The sequence below is a fragment of the Salmo salar genome, chromosome ssa15, assembly GCF_905237065.1.
Source record: "Salmo salar chromosome ssa15, Ssal_v3.1, whole genome shotgun sequence".
In the NCBI taxonomy this organism is placed as follows: Eukaryota; Metazoa; Chordata; class Actinopteri; order Salmoniformes; family Salmonidae; genus Salmo; species Salmo salar.
Window position 1 is genome coordinate 18,100,561 of NC_059456.1, and position 21,531 is coordinate 18,122,091.

General features: G+C 43.2%; 1 protein-coding gene across 3 annotated transcripts in view; it reads left to right on the forward strand.

Annotated features, from left to right (window-relative positions):
• The first annotated feature begins 13,073 nt into the window (after nucleotides 1-13,073).
• The window catches only part of mtmr9 (myotubularin related protein 9), a 38,187-nt gene continuing 29,729 nt past the window's right edge, over nucleotides 13,074-21,531 (forward strand). Inside the window, exons 1-7 of one of the 3 annotated variants that reach the window (XM_045695516.1) lie at nucleotides 13,127-13,222; nucleotides 14,498-14,525; nucleotides 14,778-14,962; nucleotides 15,616-15,724; nucleotides 16,480-16,605; nucleotides 17,974-18,147; nucleotides 20,482-20,699. In XM_045695516.1, the coding sequence (XP_045551472.1) occupies nucleotides 14,781-14,962; nucleotides 15,616-15,724; nucleotides 16,480-16,605; nucleotides 17,974-18,147; nucleotides 20,482-20,699 (809 nt within the window). In that variant the 5' untranslated portion in view covers nucleotides 13,127-13,222; nucleotides 14,498-14,525; nucleotides 14,778-14,780. Of the gene's footprint in view, nucleotides 13,223-14,497; nucleotides 14,526-14,755; nucleotides 14,963-15,615; nucleotides 15,725-16,479; nucleotides 16,606-17,973; nucleotides 18,148-20,481; nucleotides 20,700-21,531 lie in introns of all 3 variants that reach the window. The other 2 variants (XM_045695515.1, XM_045695517.1) reach the window with 2 other exon arrangements.

Consider the following 21,531-nt stretch of genomic DNA (forward strand, 5'->3'; position numbering starts at 1 on the left):
ACGAAGACTCACTCTCTCATCACCTAATTTCCTGTTTTTTTCACAGCATGCCTGGAGTTCATCGTGAGGTGGCCCGAAAAGTATACGCATGTTAGGGCTGTCTCTCTCTTCTGTACAATGTCATACTCTCTCTCTCTCTCTCTCTCTTCTGTACAATGTCATACTCTCTCTCTCTCTCTTCTGTACAATATCATACTCTCTCTCTCTCTCTTCTGTACAATGTCATACTCTCTCTCTCTCTTCTGTACAATGTCATACTCTCTCTCTCTCTTCTGTACAATGTCCTACTGTCTCTCTCTTCGGTACAATGTCATACTCTCTCTCTCTTCTGTACAATATCATACTCTCTCTCTCTCTTCTGTACAATGTCCTACTGTCTCTCTCTTCTGTACAATGTCATACTCTCTCTCTCTTCTGTACAATATCATACTCTCTCTCTCTCTTCTGTACAATGTCATACTCTCTCTCTCTCTTCTGTACAATGTCCTACTGTCTCTCTCTTCTGTACAATGTCTTACTCTCTCTCTTTTTCTGAATTCTTTGAATGCAATGATGCGTAGCAGGCCGTTGCAGTATTTGGTTTGGTTCGGTTCTTTGTATCATGGCCTTTATTAGTTCTGATTTAGAGCCAAAATGCTTGGATGACAAAAAAAGGTGCATTTTAGTTTGTTCATTAATGAATGAACCTGGTGCTGAACGCTGATCTTAAGGTGCTACCACCACAGAGACTGCTGAGTCTCTCGCTGCCTCCCCCCCTGCCCATGGGGCTCTCTCTCTCATTCGATCAGAGCATGGCCTTGCCCTCTGCCATCTGAGGGACCTGCCTGCCTGCCTGCCTCAAAAAAAAAACACTTGCAGACACTCAATGCTCGGGGAGAACAAGGCACCTCAACCCCTCACAGTTTACAGCAAAACACAACTCTTCAAAAAAAACACCACTTTAGGTTTCTCAATGAATCTGCACAAAAAAAATACTACAACAACAGCTGTCCTATGTTAATGTAATGTTTTATTATCATAATGTTTTAAGCTTTTCATTTCAATTGTAAATGATTCAATCTGCACTAGGATAATTATTATTATTTTTTTTTCAAGAGGATAAAATAAACAAACAAATAAAGAAAATTCATAAGTTTGGCCCCACACCCAGGCCAAAGGTATAAAGCTCTTCTGATCAAAGGAATGTGGATAAACGTATATAGAAGGTGATTACTGTGTTGTATTACTCCTGTCATCTCTGTGTCCTAAACCTGTACGTATATATTTATGTTGTTACTGTAGAATTGGTTGTAATATTTTGTTTAAAAAGATGGATTTTAATATTCCAATCAAGGCAACTATGGTTATCAATTAAGGTATGAATTGCTGCTGATTTTATTAAATTGTTATTGATGCTGTTTGGGAATATTGGTTGGTTAAATATTCATAACATTTTTTTTTTTAGATTGTGTTAGATTGTTAATGTATTTCCCAATTCTATTAGGAAACTCATGTATAGTTTGTATGGGGGTATTCATAAAGGTTGGCACAATGTCAGTTAGCAAACTCTTTGCTACAAGCCGCAGCATTTTTATGAAAATGAAATACTCAAAACAACTGCTGAGACAAAGAATGATTTATTACATATAAAAATGTAAGTAAATAGTTTCCTGGAATCCCCGTTCTTTAAAATAAAACAGTAACGGATGTCCTCTAAGCTCTTATTATTGTGGGGAAATAATATGAATATTCTGAAACACATGGTGCTAAAGTTCTATTGGTGTGTTCTGGGTTTTAGATTAAAAAGATTTAAAAAAAATATAATATTAATTTATTTATTTATTAATAAATATTATGCCGAGAAATGTCATGTCAAAGCCTTACTGTAGATTGCTATATCAGACTGTTCATCATCCCAGAAGAGAAAATACATATAGTCTTTGAAAGTGAAGAAAAAAAATATACCAGATGATATTGTATGCTGTATTCACCTTTTTTTGACAGATCAAACATGTATATGTACTCATGTGTGTGATGTATGATATAAAACAGTAATGATAGTTTTTCCCTGTTTATTAAAGAGTTATTACAAAACTACTCTCACTGACACTTATTATGGAGTGGCTGAGGTTCCGGATTTTCTGGAACCCACATTTTTTGACGCTATTGATATGTAAATGTATGTGCATGTGTAGGATCCGCTTCCCCCTCCAAGTCCTTTCAGCTGCTGCGCAATGTTCACTCACTCCGTGACTGAGCACTAACAAACATAGGTCTTTGTCTGTTGTAAATGTAATATTTTGCAACTGTATGTACGACACGACAGGCAGTCTAGCGATTTCATGTTCTTTTTTTTCCAGGGAGTTAGCCTACATTTTTATTTTTTTATTTTTTATTTCACCTTTATTTAACCAGGTAGGCAAGTTGAGAACAAGTTCTCATTTACAATTGTGACCTGACCAAGATAAAGCAAAGCAGTTTGACAACATACAACAACACAGAGTTACACATGGAATAAACAAACATACAGTTAATAATACAGTAGAAAAATACGTCTATATACAATGTGAGCAAATGAGGTGAGATAAGGGAGGTAAAGGCAAAAAAAGGCCATGGTGGCAAAGTAAATACAATATAGCAAGTAAAACACTGGAATGGTAGATTTGTAGTAGAAGAAAGTGCAAAGTAGAAATAGAAATAATGGGGTGCAAAGGAGCAAAATAAATCAAATAAATAAATACAGTAGGGGAAGAGGTAGTTGTTTGGGCTAAATTATAGATGGGCTATGTACAGGTGCAGTGATCTGTGAGCTGCTCTGACAGCTGGTGCTTAATAAAGCTAGTGAGGGAGATAAGTGTTTCCAGTTTCAGAGATTTTTGTAGTTCGTTCCAATCATTGGCAGCAGAGAACTAGAAGGAGAGATGGCCAAAGGAGGAATTGGCTTTGGGGGTGACCAGAGAGATATACCTGCTGGAGCGCGTGCTACAGGTGGGTGCTGCTATGGTGACCAGTGAGCGGAGATAAGGGGGGACTTTACCTAGCAGGGTCTTGTAGATGACCTGGAGCCAGTGGGTTTGGCGACGATTATGAAGCGAAGGCCAGCCAACGAGAGCGTACAGGTCGCAGTGGTGGGTAGTATATGGGGCTTTGGTGACAAAACGGATGGCACTGTGATAGACTGCATCCAGTTTGTTGAGTAGGGTATTAGAGGCTATTTTGTAAATGACATCGCCGAAGTCGAGGATCGGTAGGATGGTATGTTTGGCAGCATGAGTGAAGGATGCTTTGTTGCGAAATAGGAAGCCAATTCTAGATTTAACTTTGGATTGGAGATGTTTGATGTGAGTCTGGAAGGAGAGTTTACAGTCTGACCAGACACCTAGGTATTTGTAGTTGTCCACATATTCTAAGTCAGAACCGTCCAGAGTAGTGATGCTGGACGGGCGGGCAGGTGCAGGCAGCGATCGGTTGAAGAGCATGCATTTAGTTTTGCTTGTATTTAGGAGCAGTTGGAGGCCACGGAAGGAGAGTTGTATGGCATTGAAGCTCGTCTGGAGGGTTGTTAACACAGTGTCCAAAGAAGGGCCAGAAGTATACAGAATGGTGTCGTCTGCGTAGAGGTGGATCAGAGAATCACCAGCAGCGAGAGCAACATCATTGATGTATACAGAGAAAAGAGTCAGCCCGAGAATTGAACCCTGTGGCACCCCCATAGAGACTGCCAAAGGTCCGGACAACAGGCCCTCGGATTTGACACACTGAACTCTATCAGAGAAGTAGTTGGTGAACCAGGTGATGCAATTGTACATGCAGTTATTTAATGCCTAAACTTAACCCTAACTTTAAAAAAAGTCTGACTTAATGCCTAAACTTAACCCTAACCTTTAAAAAGTCAGAGTTAACGCCTAAACTTAACCCTAACCTTTAAAAAAGTCAGACTTAATGCCTAAACTTAACCCTAACCTTTAAAATAAGTCAGAGTTAATGCTGAAACTTAACCCTAACCTTTAAAAATGTGGAGTTAATTCCTAAATATTTAGAAATTTGACATTTGCAACAACTTCGAAACTTTGATGTCATGAACGTCTGAATCTGACATTAGACTGTGAGAGCTAGTTGGGATACCATGTTCACACACACACACACACACACACACACACACACACACACACACACACACAGACAGAGAGATTGAGACCTATCCAATGCAGAAACCCCTGTTATCTTTACAACCTGCCCTTCCAGTAGATCTCTATCATGATTTTAAATAATATATTTCTTCAAATTTAACTAGTCAAGTCAGAACAAATTCTTATTTACAATGACAGCCAACCCTGGCTAAACCCAGAGGACACTGGCCCAATTGCACATCGCCCTATGGGACTCCCAATCACAATCAGATGTGATACAGCCTGGACTCAAACCAGGGACTGAAATGACACCTCTTGTCACTGAGATGCAGTGCCTTAGACTGCTGTGCCACTTGGGAGATATATCTCACATAGGGAATTAGTACCTTGTGGTTGAATATATACAGTTGAAGTCAGATGTTTACATACACTTAGGTTGGAGTCATTAAAACTTGTTTTTCAACCACTCCACAAATTTCTTGTTAACAAACTATAGTTTTGGCAAGTCGGTTAGAACATCTACTTTGTGCATGACAAAAGTAATTTTTCCAACAATTGTTTACAGACAGATTATTTCACTTATAATTCACTGTATCACAATTCCAGTGGGTCAGAAGTTTACATACACTAAGTCCCTTTAAACAGGTTGGAAAATTCCAGAAAATTATGTTATGGCTTTAGAAGCTTCTGATAGGTTAATTTACATAATTTGAGTCAATTGTACATGTGAATGTATTTCAAGGCCTACCTTCAAACTCAATGCCTCTTTGCTTGACAGCATGGGAAAATCAAAAGAAATCAGCCAAGACCTCAGAAAAAACATTGTAGACCTCCACAAGTCTGGTTCATCCTTGGGAGCAATTTCCAAATGCCTGAAGGTACCATGTTCATCTGTACAAACAATAGTACGCAAGTATAAACACCATGGGACCACGCAGCCGTCATACCGCTCAGGAAGGAGACGCGTTCTGTCTCCTAGAGATGAACGTAGTTTGGTGCGAAAAGTGCAAATCAATCCCAGAACAGCAAAGGACCTTGTGAAGATGCTGGATGAAACGGGTACAAAAGTATCTATATCCACAGTAAAACGAGTCCTAAATCAACATAACCTGAAAGGCCACTGCTCCAAAACCGTCATGAAAAAGCCAGACTACGTTTTGCAACTGCACATGGGGACAAAGATCGTACTTTTTGGAGAAAAGTCCTCTGGTCTGATGAAACAAAAATAGAACTGTTTGGCCATAATGACCATTGTTATGTTTGGAGGAAAAAGGGGGAGGCTTGCAAGCCGAAGAACACCATCCCAACCGTGAAGTACGGGGGTGGCATCATCATGTTGTGGGAGTGCTTTGCTGCAGGAGGGACTGGTGCACTTCATAAAATAGATGGCATCATGAGGATGGAAAATTATGTAGATATATTGAAGCAACATCTCAAGACATCAGTCAGGAAGTTAAAGCTTGGTCGCAAATGGGTCTTCCAAATGGACAATGACCCCAAGCATACTTCCAAAGTTGTGGCAAAATGGCTTCAGGACAACAAAGTCAAGGTATTGGAGTGGCCATCACAAAGCCCTGACCTCAATCCTATAGACAATTTGTGGGCAGAACTGAAAAAGTGTGTGCGAGCAAAGAGGCCTACAAACCTGACTCAGTTACACCAGCTCTGTCAGGAAGAATGGGCTAAAATTCACCCAACTTATTGTGGGAAGCTTGTGGAAGGCTACCTGAAATGTTTGACCCAAGTTAAACAATTTAAAGGCAATGCTAGCAAATACTAATTGAGTGTATGTAAACTTCTGACCCACTGGGAATGTGATGAAAGAAATAAAATCTGAAATAAATCATTCTCTCTGCTATTATTCTGACATTTCACATTCTTAAAATAAAGTGGTGATCCTAACTGACCTAAGACAGGGAATTTTTACTAGGATCAAATGTCAGGAATTGTGAAAAACTGAGTTTAAATGTATTTGGCTAAGGTGTATGTAAACTTCCGACATCAACTGTATTTATCTCTTGTAGGTCCTAAGATACAACAAGGAATTATGTTGAACTAACAAGTAGCATCAAGGGATACCTTACAATAATGAACACCTTGTGAAACAGCTGTGAAAACCAACCTGACAATATTTAAGATTTTAATACATAAACTTTGATATATTTTTGGTACAGTTGTGTCATTCATTTATTTTCACAGATATATATATTTTTTATACTCAGATGATAATCATAGACTAAAATAGTGAATTCTGGTGTGTGTAATATAGAGGAGGTGGTTGCTGTGTGGGTGGGAGGTTCTGCCTGTCCCTTGTTCTCAACAGGCAGCCAGTCTCAGAAGGGGGACTTGAAGAGGGAGACAGCAAAGTCCAGGCACTGCTGATCTCTTTGTTCTGAGTGTTCGCAGTGCTCGTGTTTTTAGTTCATCTGTGTATCTCATATATTATGTGCCCAGTAGGATAGTTTTCTTGATCTTTCTCAGCAGATAATGACAACATGACAGTAAAAATAGCTGTAGAATATGTAATGAAAAGTTGGAGGATGGTTGGTAATAGAGGACATTAGGTGGATCCACGTCTGAGTGTTGGGCAGAACCACTAGGTCCTGGAGAACAGGTAATGTAGGACATTAGGTGGATCCACGTCTGAGTGTTGGGCAGAACCACTAGGTCCTGGAGAACAGGTAATGTAGGACATTAGGTGGATCCACGTCTGGGTGTTGGGCAACAACACTAATAGACAAACAACAACACTAATAGACAAACAACAACACTAATAGACAAACAACAACACTAATAGACAAACAACAACACTAATAGACAAGCAACAACACTGATAGACAAGCAACAACACTGATAGACAAGCAACAACACTGATAGACAAACAACAACACTAATAGACCAACAACAACACTAATAGACAACAACAACACTAATAGACAACAACAACACTAATAGACAACAACAACACTAATAGACAAACAACAACACTAATAGACAAACAACAACACTAATAGACCAACAACAACACTAATAGACAACAACAACACTAATAGACAACAACAACACTAATAGACAACAACAGAAACAACACTAATAGACAACAACAACACTAATAGACAACAACAACACTAATAGACAACAACAACACTAATAGACAAACAACAACACTAATAGACAAACAACAACACTAATAGACAACAACAACACTAATAGACAACAACACTAATAGACAACAACAACACTAATGGACAACAACAACACTAATAGACAACAACAACACTAATAGACAACAACAACACTAATAGACAACAACAACACTAATAGACAACAACAACACTAATAGACAACAACAACACTAATAGACAACAACAACACTAATAGACAACAACAACACTAATAGACAACAACAACACTAATAGACAACAACAACACTAATAGACAACAACAACACTAATAGACAACAACACACTAATAGACAACAACAACACTAATGGACAACAACAACACTAATAGACAACAACAACACTAATAGACCAACAACAATACTAATAGACAAACAACAACACTAATAGACAACAACACTAATAGACAACAACAACACTAATAGACAACAACAACACTAATAGACAACAACAACAACACTAATAGACAACAACAACACTAATAGACCAACAACAATACTAATAGACAAACAACAACACTAATAGACAACAACACACTAATAGACAACAACAACACTAATAGACAACAACAACACTAATAGACAACAACAACACTAATAGACAACAACAACACTAATAGACAACAACAACACTAATAGACAAACAACACCAAGTCAACCACACATTTTAAAGACTGCAGTATATGTAATAATTGTATATATAATTGCATTGTTTACCTCAGTCAACAGCGGCGGCTCCCGTCCGTACTCGGTGGAGGCCTGGATGTTGCTGTAGTGTGCAAAGAGAATTACTGTCACGACTTCCGCCGAAGTTGGTTCCTCTCCTTGTTCGGGCGGTGTTTGGCGGTCGACGTCACCGACCTTCTAGCCATCGCCGATCCACTTTTCCTGTTGCATTGGTTTTGTCTTGTCTTCCATCACACCTGGTTCCAATTCCATCAATTACATGTTGTGTATTTAACCCTCTGTTCCCCCACCCATGTCCTTGTCCGTAATTGTTTGTTGTAGTGCTTGTGCATGGTATGCTGGTATGTACCGGGTTTTGTTTGACCCATTTATTTGTATTATTCTGTTGACGGTGGTTTATGGTTATTAAACACAACTGTTGTAAATCAGTTTCTGCTCTCCTTCGCCTGACTTCTCTGCCGCCAGTAGCATCGCATTATAATTACCTTCAGGTTGTTCTCCCACCATTCCTGGTCCATTCATCCAAACCTGGAGGAGGGGGTAGGAAAGGGATTGACAATGGAAGATATTGAAATATGTCTGATTTTGAAAAACAATAAAAACGAATTGTCATTTATTTTATTTTTAAACAAACCGTTGGTGACAGAATATAACCTATAATATCCTTATCTTGTTCCAAAGTTCATGACCTCGGTCACTCAAAATGACCTCAGGAGAAACGTGGGTATTGAAGATGTCTATTATTGCCTTGGAAGTGGCCTTGCCAGTCTTTGTCCTTGATGGGTATCATACAAAATAAAAATACATTTTTGGTTCCAACCACCTTTCTTAATGGGTTACTCTTCCTTTACTGACTTTAATGGGTATTGCCTCCAACCACTTAAAAAAGTGATCAGTCGCCATCAGACACCAGCTGTTGCCATTCCTGGATTTAGTGAAGAGTACGATGAGTTCCACCACTAACATTTAAAGTGAGATTAGAAGATGACTTTATTGATACCCGTATCTGTGTCATACAGTATACAGATTTTAATATTTGTAAGGATACTGACACACACACATTCAATAATGTTGAACTCTGCTGTGGTCAAATAAAGCAACTTATCAGGGCAAAATGTGAATTGTGACAATTTACCGAAACAACTGATGGGCTTCAACTCCAGCACCAGTCTTCACCCTCTGAAACGTCTGGCAGGCTAGACAGGTACTGACCTATAAGCACACAAATGGGAAGGAACCTAGAGACAGGGAAAATGACTGTCTCCTCCACGCTGTAAACCTTTCTGCAGCCTTGCCCGAAGCACGTGGGCGTCAAGCCACAAGACCTTCCCTGTGGCTCAATTGGTAGAGCATGGTGTTTGCAACACCAGGGTTGTGGGTTTGATTCCCACGGGGGGCCAGTACGAGAAGAAAAAAAAAAATGGATGAAATGAAATGGATTTATTCACTACTGTAAGTCACTCTGGATAAGAGTGTCTGCTAAATGACTAAAATGTAATGTAAGTACAGGGAAAGGTTTGACTAGACATTTGACAAAAAACTAAATATGGCAACATCCATCTGGTGGATAAATGGCATTAGGATGCTTTCTTCAGTGAGATAAGTAGTTTCAGCCACTCATTGAGACTTGAAGGACAGCTGGTGTTTGGATGCTGGAATTATTTTTAATGGATGTGTGTGAAAGTAGCCTACTTTTTTAAGGTGGTTTGACAATCAGATGAAAAACATAATTGTGTTCATGGCACATTAAAAGGTAATACTTTTTTTTACAGTTAAATTACGTCTTTACTGTAAAACCCATTAAAGCCTCTGCCTGGGGCCTCGAAATCACAAAGTCCCCGTCTCTAGCTTAAATAGACAGATTTTGATTGGGATTTGTTATTGTGCGAATTACATTTCCGCGGGGGTGTAACCGATGTGAAATGGCTAGTTAGTTAGGTGGTGCGCGCTAATAGCGTTTCAATCAGTGACGTCACTCGCTCTGAGACTTGAAGGTGGGTTTCCCCTTGCGTTGCAAGGGCCGTGGCTTTTGTGGCGCGATGGGTAATGATGCTTCGTGGGTGTTAGTTGTTGATGTGTGCAAGGGTCCCTGGTTCGAGCCCAGGTTGGGGCGAAGAGAGGGACGGAACCTACACTGTTACATTGATGCTGTTGACCCGGATCATTGGTTGCTGTGGAAAAGGAGGAGGTCAAAGGGGGGGGGGGTGAATGTAACTGATGTGAAATGGCTAGTTAGTTAGCGGTGGTGCGCGCTAATAGCGTTTCAATCAGTGACGTCACTCGCTCTGAGACCTGAAGTAGGGTTTCCCCTTGCGTTGCAAGGGCCGCGGCTTTTGTGGCACGATGCTTCGTGGGTGTCAGTTGTTGATGTGTGCAAGGGTCCCTGGTTCGAGCCCAGGTTGGGGCGAAGAGAGGGACGGAACCTACACTGTTACAGGGGCACAGACATTAAATATATACTGAACAGAAATATAAACACAACATGTAAAGTGTTTGTCTCATGTTTCATGAGCTGAAATAAAAAGATCCCTGAAATGTTCCATATGCACCAAAAAGCTTATTTCTTTCAAATTTTGTGCACATCCCTGTTAGTGAGCATTTCTCCATTGCCAAGACCTGAAAGGTGTGGCATATCAAGAAGCTGATTAAACAGCATGATCGTTACACAGGTGCACTTTGTGCTGGGGACAATAAAAGGCCACTCTAAAATGTGCAGTTTTGTCACACAACACAATGCCACAGATGTCTCAAGTTTTGACGGAACGTTCAATTGGCATGCTGACTGCAGCAATGTCCAATTAAATGTTAATTTCCCATAAGTCACCTCCAACGTCATTTTAGAGAATTTGGCAGTACACCCAACCAGCCTCAGCCGCAGATCACATAATGCCACGCCAGCAAAGGACCTCAACATCAGTCTTCTTCACTTTCGGGATCGTCTGAGACCAGCCACCCAGACAGCTGATGAAACTGAGGAGTATTTCTGTCTATAATAAAGCCCTTTTGTGAGGAAAAACTCATTCTGATTGGCTGGGCCTGGCTCCCAAGTGGGTGGGCCTATGCCCTCCCAGTCCCACCCATGGCTGCGCCCCTTGCCAGTCATGTGAAATCCATAGATTAGAAACTAATTTATTTATTTCAATTGACTGATTTCCTTATATAAACTGTAAGTCAGTAAAATCTTTGAAATTGTTGCATGTTGTGTTTATATTTTTGTTCAGCGCTGCATTGACCACCATGGAAAAGTCTCACTGGCACCACCTGCTGGCTTCTCAAACTTCAGTTTCAGGGGATGAAAGCGCCACCGCTGAGTTTTATTCAAATAGTTAGATTAGATACACACAGTACCGTCAAATGTTTGGACACACATACTCATTCAAGGGGTTTTCTTTATTTTTACTATTTTATACATTGTAGAATAATAGTGAAGACATCAAAACTATGAAATAACACATATGGAATCATGTAGTAACCAAAAAAGTGTTAAACAAATCAAGATATATTTTAGATTCTTCAAAGTAGCCACCATTTGCCTTGATGACAGCTTTGCACACTCTTGGCATTCTCTCAACGAGCTTCATGAGATAGTCACCTGGAATGCATTTCAATTAACAGGTGTACCTTGTTAAAAGTTATTATGTGGCATTTCTTTCCTTCTTTATGCGTTTGAGCCAATCAGTTGTGTTGTGACACGGTAGGGGTGGTATACAGAAGATAGCCCTATTTGGTAAAAGACCAAGTCCATATTAAGGCAAGAACAGCTCAACTACACAAAGAGAAAAGACAGTCCATCATTACTCTAAGACATGAAGGTAAGTCAATCCCGGAAAATAACTTTGAAAGTTTCTTCAAGTGCAGTTGCAAAAACCATCAAGCGCCATGATGAAACTGTCTTTCATGAGGTTCGCCACAGGATATCATGTCCCAGAGTTACCTCTGCTGCAGATGATACTGTAATGACCCTGGGTTTATAAGCACGGATATCGACTCTGCCGCTCGAGCATGCTTTTGGGGCACAGTCGATAGGGCACTGGACTTCGGGCTAGAAGGTTGAGGGTTCGAGGCCTGCTCCATTACAATACGTTCATCAGAGTTAACTGCACCTCAGATTGCAGCCCAAATAAATGCTTCACAGAGTTCAAGTAACAGACACATCTCAACATCATCTGTTCAGAGGAAACTGTGTGATTCAGGCCTCCATGGTTGAATTTCTACAACAACAAAAAAACTACTAAAGGACACCAATTAGAAGAAGAGATATGCTTGGGCCAGGAAACACGAGCATTGGACATTAGACCAGTGGAAATCTGTCCTTTGATCTGATGAGTCCAAATTTGAGATTTTTGGTTCCAACCACCGTGTCTTTGTGAGACGCAGAATAGGTGAACGTATGATCTCCGCATGTGTGGTTTCCACCGTGAAGCATGGAGGAGGTGTGATGGTGTGTGGGGGTTCTTTGCTGGTGACACTGTCTGTGATTTATTTAGAATTCAAGGCACACTTAACCAGCATGGCTACCACAGCATTCTGCAGCGATACGCCATCCCATCTGGTTTGCACTTAGTGGGAATATAATTTGTTTTTCAACAGGACAATGACCCACAACACACCTCGAGGCTGTGTAAGGGGTATTTGACCAAGAAGGAGAGTGATGGAGTGCTGCATCAGATGACCTGGCCACCACAATCACCCGACATCAACCTAATTGAGATGGTTTGGGATGAGTTGGACCACATAGTGAAGGAAAAGCAGCCAACAAGTACTCAGCATATGTGGGAACTCCTTTAAGACTGTAGGAAAAGCATTCCTCATGAAGCTGGTTGAGAGAATGCCAAGAGTGTGCAAAGCTGTCATCAAGGCAAAGGGTGGCTACTTTGAAGAATCTAAAATCTAAAATATATTTTGCTACACTTTTTTGCTTACTACATGATTCCATATGCATTATTTGATCGTTTTGATGTCTTCACTATTATTCTACAATGTAGAAAATAGTCAAAATAACGAAAAACTCTTGAATGAGTAGGTGTCTCCAAACTGTTGACTGGTACTGTATATGTAGCATCTATAGTGTCGTTGTGAATTAGAAATATTTTTCCATTGATTGTCAATTTCTACAGATATCGGACACAAATTGTTCGGGAACCATAATGTCAGATGTCCTCTTGTTCCAGTCGGCATGTTTTTGTATTCGCACTTCATTCTCGCCCAACCAGTACATTTTGTCAAACATCAGTAGAGGCGCCAGGTAGGACGCTAGTGTTTACACCAGTTACATTTAAAATCTAAATTGGTATTGTAGGACGTGTTGATTAACCAATGTATCGGACAAAAGATATCATCCACTTGGCTACACTTTCCGCTGCAGTGTCTACGCAGCTAGCTAGTTAACGTTAGATAGGAAGTTAGCTCGCTAGCTAAATCTGTCATTTGTTGATTGAAAAAAACCTCAACTATGGTCCACCGCACGTTACTTTATTCTGTTACCGAAGATACATGCTTGTATGAGCTTAAATGATCTAACATTAGCCTACTAGCTAGCGTACGTCGTTAGTTAGCTACCGGCTAGGCAGCTAGCTAGCTAACGTTAGGGGAGCTAGCTAAGAGCTGTGGTTTATGAGGCGTTTATTAACAACTGGGTACACGGAAATCAATTCAATTAATTGGCTTTATTGGCATGGGAAACATGTTAAATATACAGAAGTGAAATAAATAAATGAATAGTAAAGTCACAGAAGTTCCAAAAATGACTTCAGTGCGTTAAAACCAACTGGGATGTCGGGAGAGAAAATAAAATGTCTCCCAACTGGGGGGAAAAAAATCGATTTGAACAGTCAACCAACTTGGGCCTCTTTCTAAAACTCCGACCCGAAAATCACTGACGTCTTGATTTGACCTCGTATTTTACCGAGTTCGCTGTTTTTTGTTGTTGAACGCGGCATTAGGGTTGTCACTCTTTCCTCAGAGTTGGTTACCTATCTTAGCTTATGGTGTTTTCAATACAACTAATGCCGCGTTCAGAACAACTGCGAACTCGGAAATCGCCGACTTCCGAACGTTCAATCTACCTGGGAACCCGGGTCTCTTTTATAAATGCTCCGACCTGAAGGTCACTGCCATTATGATTTTGTTTTTTGAACTCGGGGAGGAGAAGAAGGGGGAAAAAAGGTCAAATCATGACGTCAGTGATGATTTGACAGAAACGTAAATATTTTTCGTAGTCGGAGCTGGGGTTTTTTTGCAGCAAGAGTTCCCAGTTGTCTTGAACAAACGGAAGTCGGAGAGTTCCCGGTTGTCTTGAACAAACGGAAGTCGGAGAGTTCCCGGTTGTCTTGAACAAACGGAAGTCGGAGAGTTCCCGGTTGTCTTGAACAAACGGAAGTCGGAGAGTTCCCGGTTGTCTTGAACAAACGGAAGTCGGAGAGTTCCCGGTTGTCTTGAACGCGGTATTTCTTGAGCTCAGACTTCCCGACCTGAAGATCACTGATTTCATAATTTGAGCGTTATTTTTTTTTTTTCCCAGTTGTCTTGAAAGCACAATTTGATTGCCAGTAAGTTTTCACCAGGAGCATGTAGCTAGCTAGGTGACCAAAGCTAGTATTGCAAGCACCTGTCTATCAAACATTAAATTATAATTTCTTGTTGTGATAAAGAAACTGCACTCCTTGGCTGCTCTACTCCGGTGAAGTGAAAAACAGTTGCAAGTGCAACTGAGTGAACTATCCTGGTTAATTAACAAATACAAAAAGGCTAGCAAACTCACACTATCACCTCATGGTAGGCTGTCTGTTTCTCTGTTTTAGGAAATGGAGTTTGCTGAGCTAATTAAGACCCCCAGAGTGGATGGGGTGGTGTTGAGGAGGCCCTTCCTGCCCACAGTGGAGGGAACTCTCTGTCTGACAGGACATCACCTCATACTGAGCTCCAGACAGGACAACACAGAGGAACTCTGGCTGCTTCATGCTAACATCGACGCCATAGAGAAGAGGTGGGTGGTTGGTAGCTCTGGTCCAGGCTCAGCATCTGGTTGTTGCATGCTAACATCGACGCCATAGAGAAGAGGTGGGTGGTTGGTATCTCTGGTCCAGGCTCAGCGTCTGGTTGCTGCATGCTAACATCGACGCCATAGAGAAGAGGTGGGTGGTTGATAGCTCTGGTCCAGGCTCAGCGTCTGGTTGTTGCATGCTAACATCGACGCCATAGAGAAGAGGTGGGTGGTTGGTAGCTCTGGTCCAGGCTCAGCGTCTGGTTGCTGCATGCTAACATCGACCCCATAGAGAAGAGGTGGGTGGTTGGTAGCTCTGGTCCAGGCTCAGCATCTGGTTGCTGCATGCTAACATCGACCCCATAGAGAAGAGGTGTGTGTGTGTGTGTGTGTGCACAGGACAACACAATGGGGTTGTAGGGAGATATTTGGGGTTAGGGACTTGCTAGTAGGTATAAAGACATGAGTGTTAGGTAGGATCAGGGTGAGGGGTTAGGATCAGGGTGAGGGGTTAGGATCAGGGTGAGGGGTTAGGATCAGGGTGAGGGATTAGGATCAGGGGTAAGCAATCAGGTTTAGGTTCAGGGATCAGGGTGAGAGTAAGGAGGGGTGAGGGGTTATGGTCAGTGTTAACCTTCTCTTCCCCCTGTCTGCAGGTTTGTGGGGTCTCTGGGCACCATCATAGTCAAGTGTAAAGACCTCAGGGTGATTCAGCTGGATATCCCTGGCATGGAAGAGTGCCTCAACATCGCCAGCTCTATCGAGGTCAGGAGGGACTATAGTCGCCATGTTTTATATTAGAACAGCAATGGAATGAATAGGAACAATGCAGGATGACCAGTAAACTAGACTCTGGTATTAATCCCAACCTGAGGAGTTTCTCTGTGGTTCTTATCTCATTCCCAGACACTTCCGCCTAAATGCGTGAAGAGTCTGGTGGACCAACGAGTCAAACTTGGCATTCGTTAGCCGACACAGACAGCCGGAAGAACCCCCCCCCAATAAATTGTCTTAATCTACCCACCATTCCTCTCCGACAACACATTTCCCCCTAACTCTCCCCTTTACACTAGCAAAGCACAGAGCCACACATCAGTCACGTGATTCGCTAAAATTAAATGATGACAAATACTTTAATCAGTAGGTCCCATAGAATTCTATGGTCACTCCCACTAAGGTAAACTCTGAGTGGTTGATATCCCAGGCTTGTATGTGCTGTGCGCAGTAATTTGGGGATTAGGTTACTAGCTATGGTCACATTCAGGAAGTGTGCATTCGTTCACTATAGAGTGCATAATCAACAATTTTTATTTTACCTTTAACTAGGCAGGTCAGTTAAGAACAAATTATTATTTACAATGACGGTCTACCGGGGAACAGTGGGTTAACTGCCTTGTTCAGGGGCAGAACGACAGATTTTTACCTTGTCAGCTCGGGGATTCAATCTTGCAACCTTTCGGGTTACTAGTCCAACGCTCTAACCACTAGGTTACGCTGCCTGTCTTCCTGTCTTCTTCTAGGTTCTGTCCACACTGGACTCTGTCTCTTTGATGTACCCGTTCTTCTACCGGCCCATGTTTCAGGTCATCGAGGATGGATGGAAGTCTTTCCTTCCAGAGGATGCTTTCAAAGACTTGGAGTCCATGGTATGTAGGGCTGCTCTGCTCACAATGGAACCTGCTTAGATAATACACCGAGTGTACAAAACATTAAGAACACCTCCTAATATTGTGTTGCACCCCCTTTTTGTCCTCAGAACAGCCTCAATTCATCAGGTCATCATGGACTCTACAAGGTGTCGAAAGCATTCCACAGGGATGCTGGCCCATGTTGATTCCCACGGTTGTCAAGTTGATGGGATGTCCTTTGGGTAGTGGACCGTTCTTGATACACACAGGAAACTGTTGAGTGTGAAAAACCCAGCAGTGTTGCAGTTTTTGACTCAAACCGGTACACCTGGTTACTACTACCATACCCCGTTCAAAGGCACTTAAGTATTTTGTCATGCCCATTCACCCTCTGAATGGCACACACACACAATCCATGTCTCAGTTGTCTCAAGACTTAAAAATCCTTCTTTAACCTGTCTCCTCCCCTTCATCTACACTGATTGAAATGGATTTAACAAGTGACATCAATAAGGGAGCATAGCTTTAACCTGGATTCACCTGGTCAGTCTGTCATGGAAAAAGCAGGTGTTCCTAATGTTTTGTACAGTAGGTGTATATTGAGTTAATTACCTCTGTGTTGTATGGCTGTTTCTAATTACCTCTGTGTGTTGTATGGCTGTTTCTAATTACCTCTGTGTGTTGTATGGCTGTTTCTAATTACCTCTGCGTGTTGTATGGCTGTTTCTAATTACCTCTGTGTGTTGTATGGCTGTTTCTAATTAGATCTGTGTTGTATGGCTGTTTCTAATTACCTCTGTGTTGTATGGCTGTTTCTAATTACCTCTGTGTTGTATGGCTGTTTCTAATTACCTCTGCGTGTTGTATGGCTGTTTCTAATTACCTCTGTGTTGTATGGCTGTTTCTAATTACCTCTGCGTGTTGTATGGCTGTTTCTAATTACCTCTGTGTTGTATGGCTGTTTCTAATTACCTCTACGTGTTGTATGGCTGTTTCTAATTACCTCTGCTGTTGTATGGCTGTTTCTAATTACCTCTGCGCGTTGTATGGCTCTTTCTAATTAGATCTGGATGTTTCCAGGTTTATTTGTCAAATAAGGAAAACAGCTCTTTCATTATGCTAATTCTCAATAATGTTCTGTCAAATCAAGTGTTTTTATAAAGCCCTTTTTACATCAGCAGATATCACAGTGGTATACAAAACCCCAGCTTTCCTTAAGTATTTTAATGATCAATTCCCCCCCTCCCTCGCTACTCCATCCTTCTCTCCCTCTATCCATCCATCCCCACCTCCCTGTATTCCCTCATCTCCCTCCATCCCCTCCCCACCTCCCTCCTCTCCCTCCCCTCCCCGCCTCCCTCCTCTCCCTCCATCCATCTCTCCTAGACTGAAGAGTGGCGTCTGAGTGACGTGAATAAGGACTACAGTGTGTGTTCCTCCTACCCTCCTCTGGTGGCCGTACCTAAAGATGTGGATGACGACACCCTAAGGAAAGCTGCCGCCTTCCGCCACGGGGGACGCTTCCCCGTACTCAGCTACTATCACAAGAAGAACGGCATGGTGAGAGGAGTGCACGGCACCATGGGAAATTGAGTTTATAGTCGATGTAGTGCACCATAGAGAAATGTTCATAATTTATGTGGCAGAATGACTTGAAGTCCTTTTGGCTTTTCAAGGTATTAAACCCCAACTGAATTGATCTATTTGAGGCTGATCTTAAAGGGAAACTCCACCCACAAACTGTCTTTTGGTATTTGTTTCATAAGTCCATTGTTTCAAAATATTTTGCATGTCACAATCAAGATTTCTATAAAAAATAAAATATATATATATATATATATATATTTTGTTAGGTTCTTATGTTTCAGAGTAAATAACCCATGGACACTAGAGAAGCTTAACCATGTTTTATCCTTCCCAAAGGGTCGTTACAGCTGTAATTCAGACAGCAAAACATTTCTCACCATCACAGTTATATCCATCCCACTTTAGGACACTCCTCCTTCTCTCTCCAATCCTTACATTTTAAAGTTCAACAGGAAGAAGGTAACCAGATACTAAACCCTGATTACTCCCTTAAGGGGAACTGACCTCACTTCCTGATCTCAACCCCTCCTTCCCCCTAGTCCCCAGATGTCCATCTGTCTCCCCCTATCTCAACCCCTCCTTCCCCCAGTCCCCAGATGTCCATCTGTCTCCCCCTATCTCAACCCCTCCTTCCCCCTAGTCCCCAGATGTCCATCTGTCTCCCCCCTATCTCAACCCCTCCTTCCCCTAGTCCCCAGATGTCCATCTGTCTCCCCTATCTCAACCCCTCCTTCCCCCTAGTCCCCAGATGTCCATCTGTCTCCCCCCTATCTCAACCCCTCCTTCCCCCTAGTCCCCTGATGTCCATCTGTCTCCCCCTATCTCAACCCCTCCTTCCCCTAGTCCCCAGATGTCCATCTGTCTCCCCCTATCTCAACCCCTCCTTCCCCTAGTCCCCAGATGTCCATCTGTCTCCCCTATCTCAACCCCTCCTTCCCCCTAGTCCCCAGATGTCCATCTGTCTCCCTCAACCCCCTCCTTCCCCTAGTCCCCAGATGTCTATCTGTCTCCCCTATCTCAACCCCTCCTTCCCCTAGTCCCCAGATGTCCATCTGTCTCCCCCTATCTCAACCCCTCCTTCCCCCAGTCCCCAGATGTCCATCTGTCTCCCCCTATCTCAACCCCTCCTTCCCCCTAGTCCCCAGATGTCCATCTGTCTCCCCTATCTCAACCCCTCCTTCCCCCAGTCCCCAGATGTCCATCTGTCTCCTATCTCAACCCCTCCTTCCCCTAGTCCCCAGATGTCCATCTGTCTCCCCCTATCTCAACCCCTCCTTCCCCCAGTCCCCAGATGTCCATCTGTCTCCCCCTATCTCAACCCCTCCTTCCCCTAGTCCCCAGATGTCCATCTGTCTCCCCCTATCTCAACCCCTCCTTCCCCTAGTCCCCAGATGTCCATCTGTCTCCCCCCTATCTCAACCCCTCCTTCCCCCTAGTCCCCAGATGTCCATCTGTCTCCCCTATCTCAACCCCTCCTTCCCCCAGTCCCCAGATGTCCATCTGTCTCCCCCTATCTCAACCCCTCCTTCCCCCAGTCCCCAGATGTCCATCTGTCTCCCCTATCTCAACCCCTCCTTCCCCCTAGTCCCCAGATGTCCATCTGTCTCCCCCTATCTCAACCCCTCCTTCCCCCTAGTCCCCAGATGTCCATCTGTCTCCCCCTATCTCAACCCCTCCTTCCCCCTAGTCCCCAGATGTCCATCTGTCTCCCCCTATCTCAACCCCTCCTTCCCCCTAGTCCCCAGATGTCCATCTGTCTCCCCCTATCTCAACCCCCTCCTTCCCCTAGTCCCCAGATGTCCATCTGTCTCCCCCTATCTCAACCCCTCCTTCCCCCTAGTCCCCAGATGTCCATCTGTCTCCCCCTATCTCAACCCCTCCTTCCCCCTAGTCCCCAGATGTCCATCTGTCTCAACCCCTCCTTCCCCCTAGTCCCCAGATGTCCATCTGTCTTCCCACAGAGAACCATTCACTTCTGATTCACAACCCAATCTCTTTCACTCTTCCTGTTCAAGGCTTCTTCTCTATCATGTATTTATTTAGCTCAGTGTTCAAAGTTTAGCCGGCGTTTTCCTTCAAGCCTGTAGAAGGTAGTGAAAGTCTAATCTTTCTGTATGGACAGTGGCACGTGACGTAAATACATGTACATTTTAGTCACTTAGCAGGCATTTTTATTCAGTGACTTGGTCAGATAGAACCGTAGCAAGAGTGAAATATAACAACCTAATTTAACCAATCAAAAATGCTCAATTTCTGTCTTCCTCTGTGGTGTCTACTTCTTGACCCCTGACCGCTCTCTGTCCCCAGGTGATGATGCGTTCAGGCCAGCCGCTGACCGGCACCAACGGGCGTCGCTGTAAGGAAGACGAGAAGTTGATCAACGCCACGTTGCGGGCGGGGAAACGCGGCTACATCATCGACACGCGTACCGTCAGCGTAGCACAGCAGGCCAAGGCACGGGGAGGAGGGTTCGAATCAGAGGCCAACTACCCACAGTGGAGGAGGATTCACAAGGCTATAGAGAGGTGATGGGAGGAGGATTCACAAGGCTATAGAGAGGTGATGGGAGGAGGATTCACAAGGCTATAGAGAGGTGATGGGAGGAGGATTCACAAGGCTATAGAGAGGTGATGGGAGGGGGGGAGAGGTGATGGGAGAGGGGGAGAGGTGATGGGGAGGGGTGATGGGAGAGGAAGGGTGATGGAAGGGTGATGGGAGTTGATGGGAGGGAGAGGGTGATGGGAGGGGAGAGGTGATGATGGGCGAGATGATGGGCGAGATGATGGGAGAGGGTGATGGGAAGGGTGATGGGAAGGGTGATGGAAGGGTGATGGGAGGGAGAGGCAGGTGATGGGAGGAGGGATGGGAGAGGGGAGAGGTGATGGGGAGAGGGTGATGGGAGTAGGAAGGGGAAGGGTGATGGAAGGGTGATGGGAGGTGATGGGAGGGGGAGAGGGTGATGGGAGGGGGAGAGGTGATGATGGGCGAGATGATGGGAGAGGGTGATGGGAAGGGTGATGGAAGGGTGATGGAAGGGTGATGGGAGGGAGAGGCAGGTGATGGGAGGGGGAGGCAGGTGATGGGAGAGGGATGGGAGAGGGGGAGGTGATGGGAAGGGTGATCAAATAAAAATGTTCACATACACATGATTAGCAGATGTTAATGCGAGTGTAGCGAAATGCTTGTGCTTCTATTTCCGACAGTGCAGAAGTATCTAACAGGTAATCTAACAATCCCCCAACAATTACCTTATACACACAAATCTAAGTAAAGGGATGGACTAAGACTGTATACATATAAATATATGGATGAGCGATGGCCGAGCTGCATAGGCAAGATGCAATAGATGGTATAGAA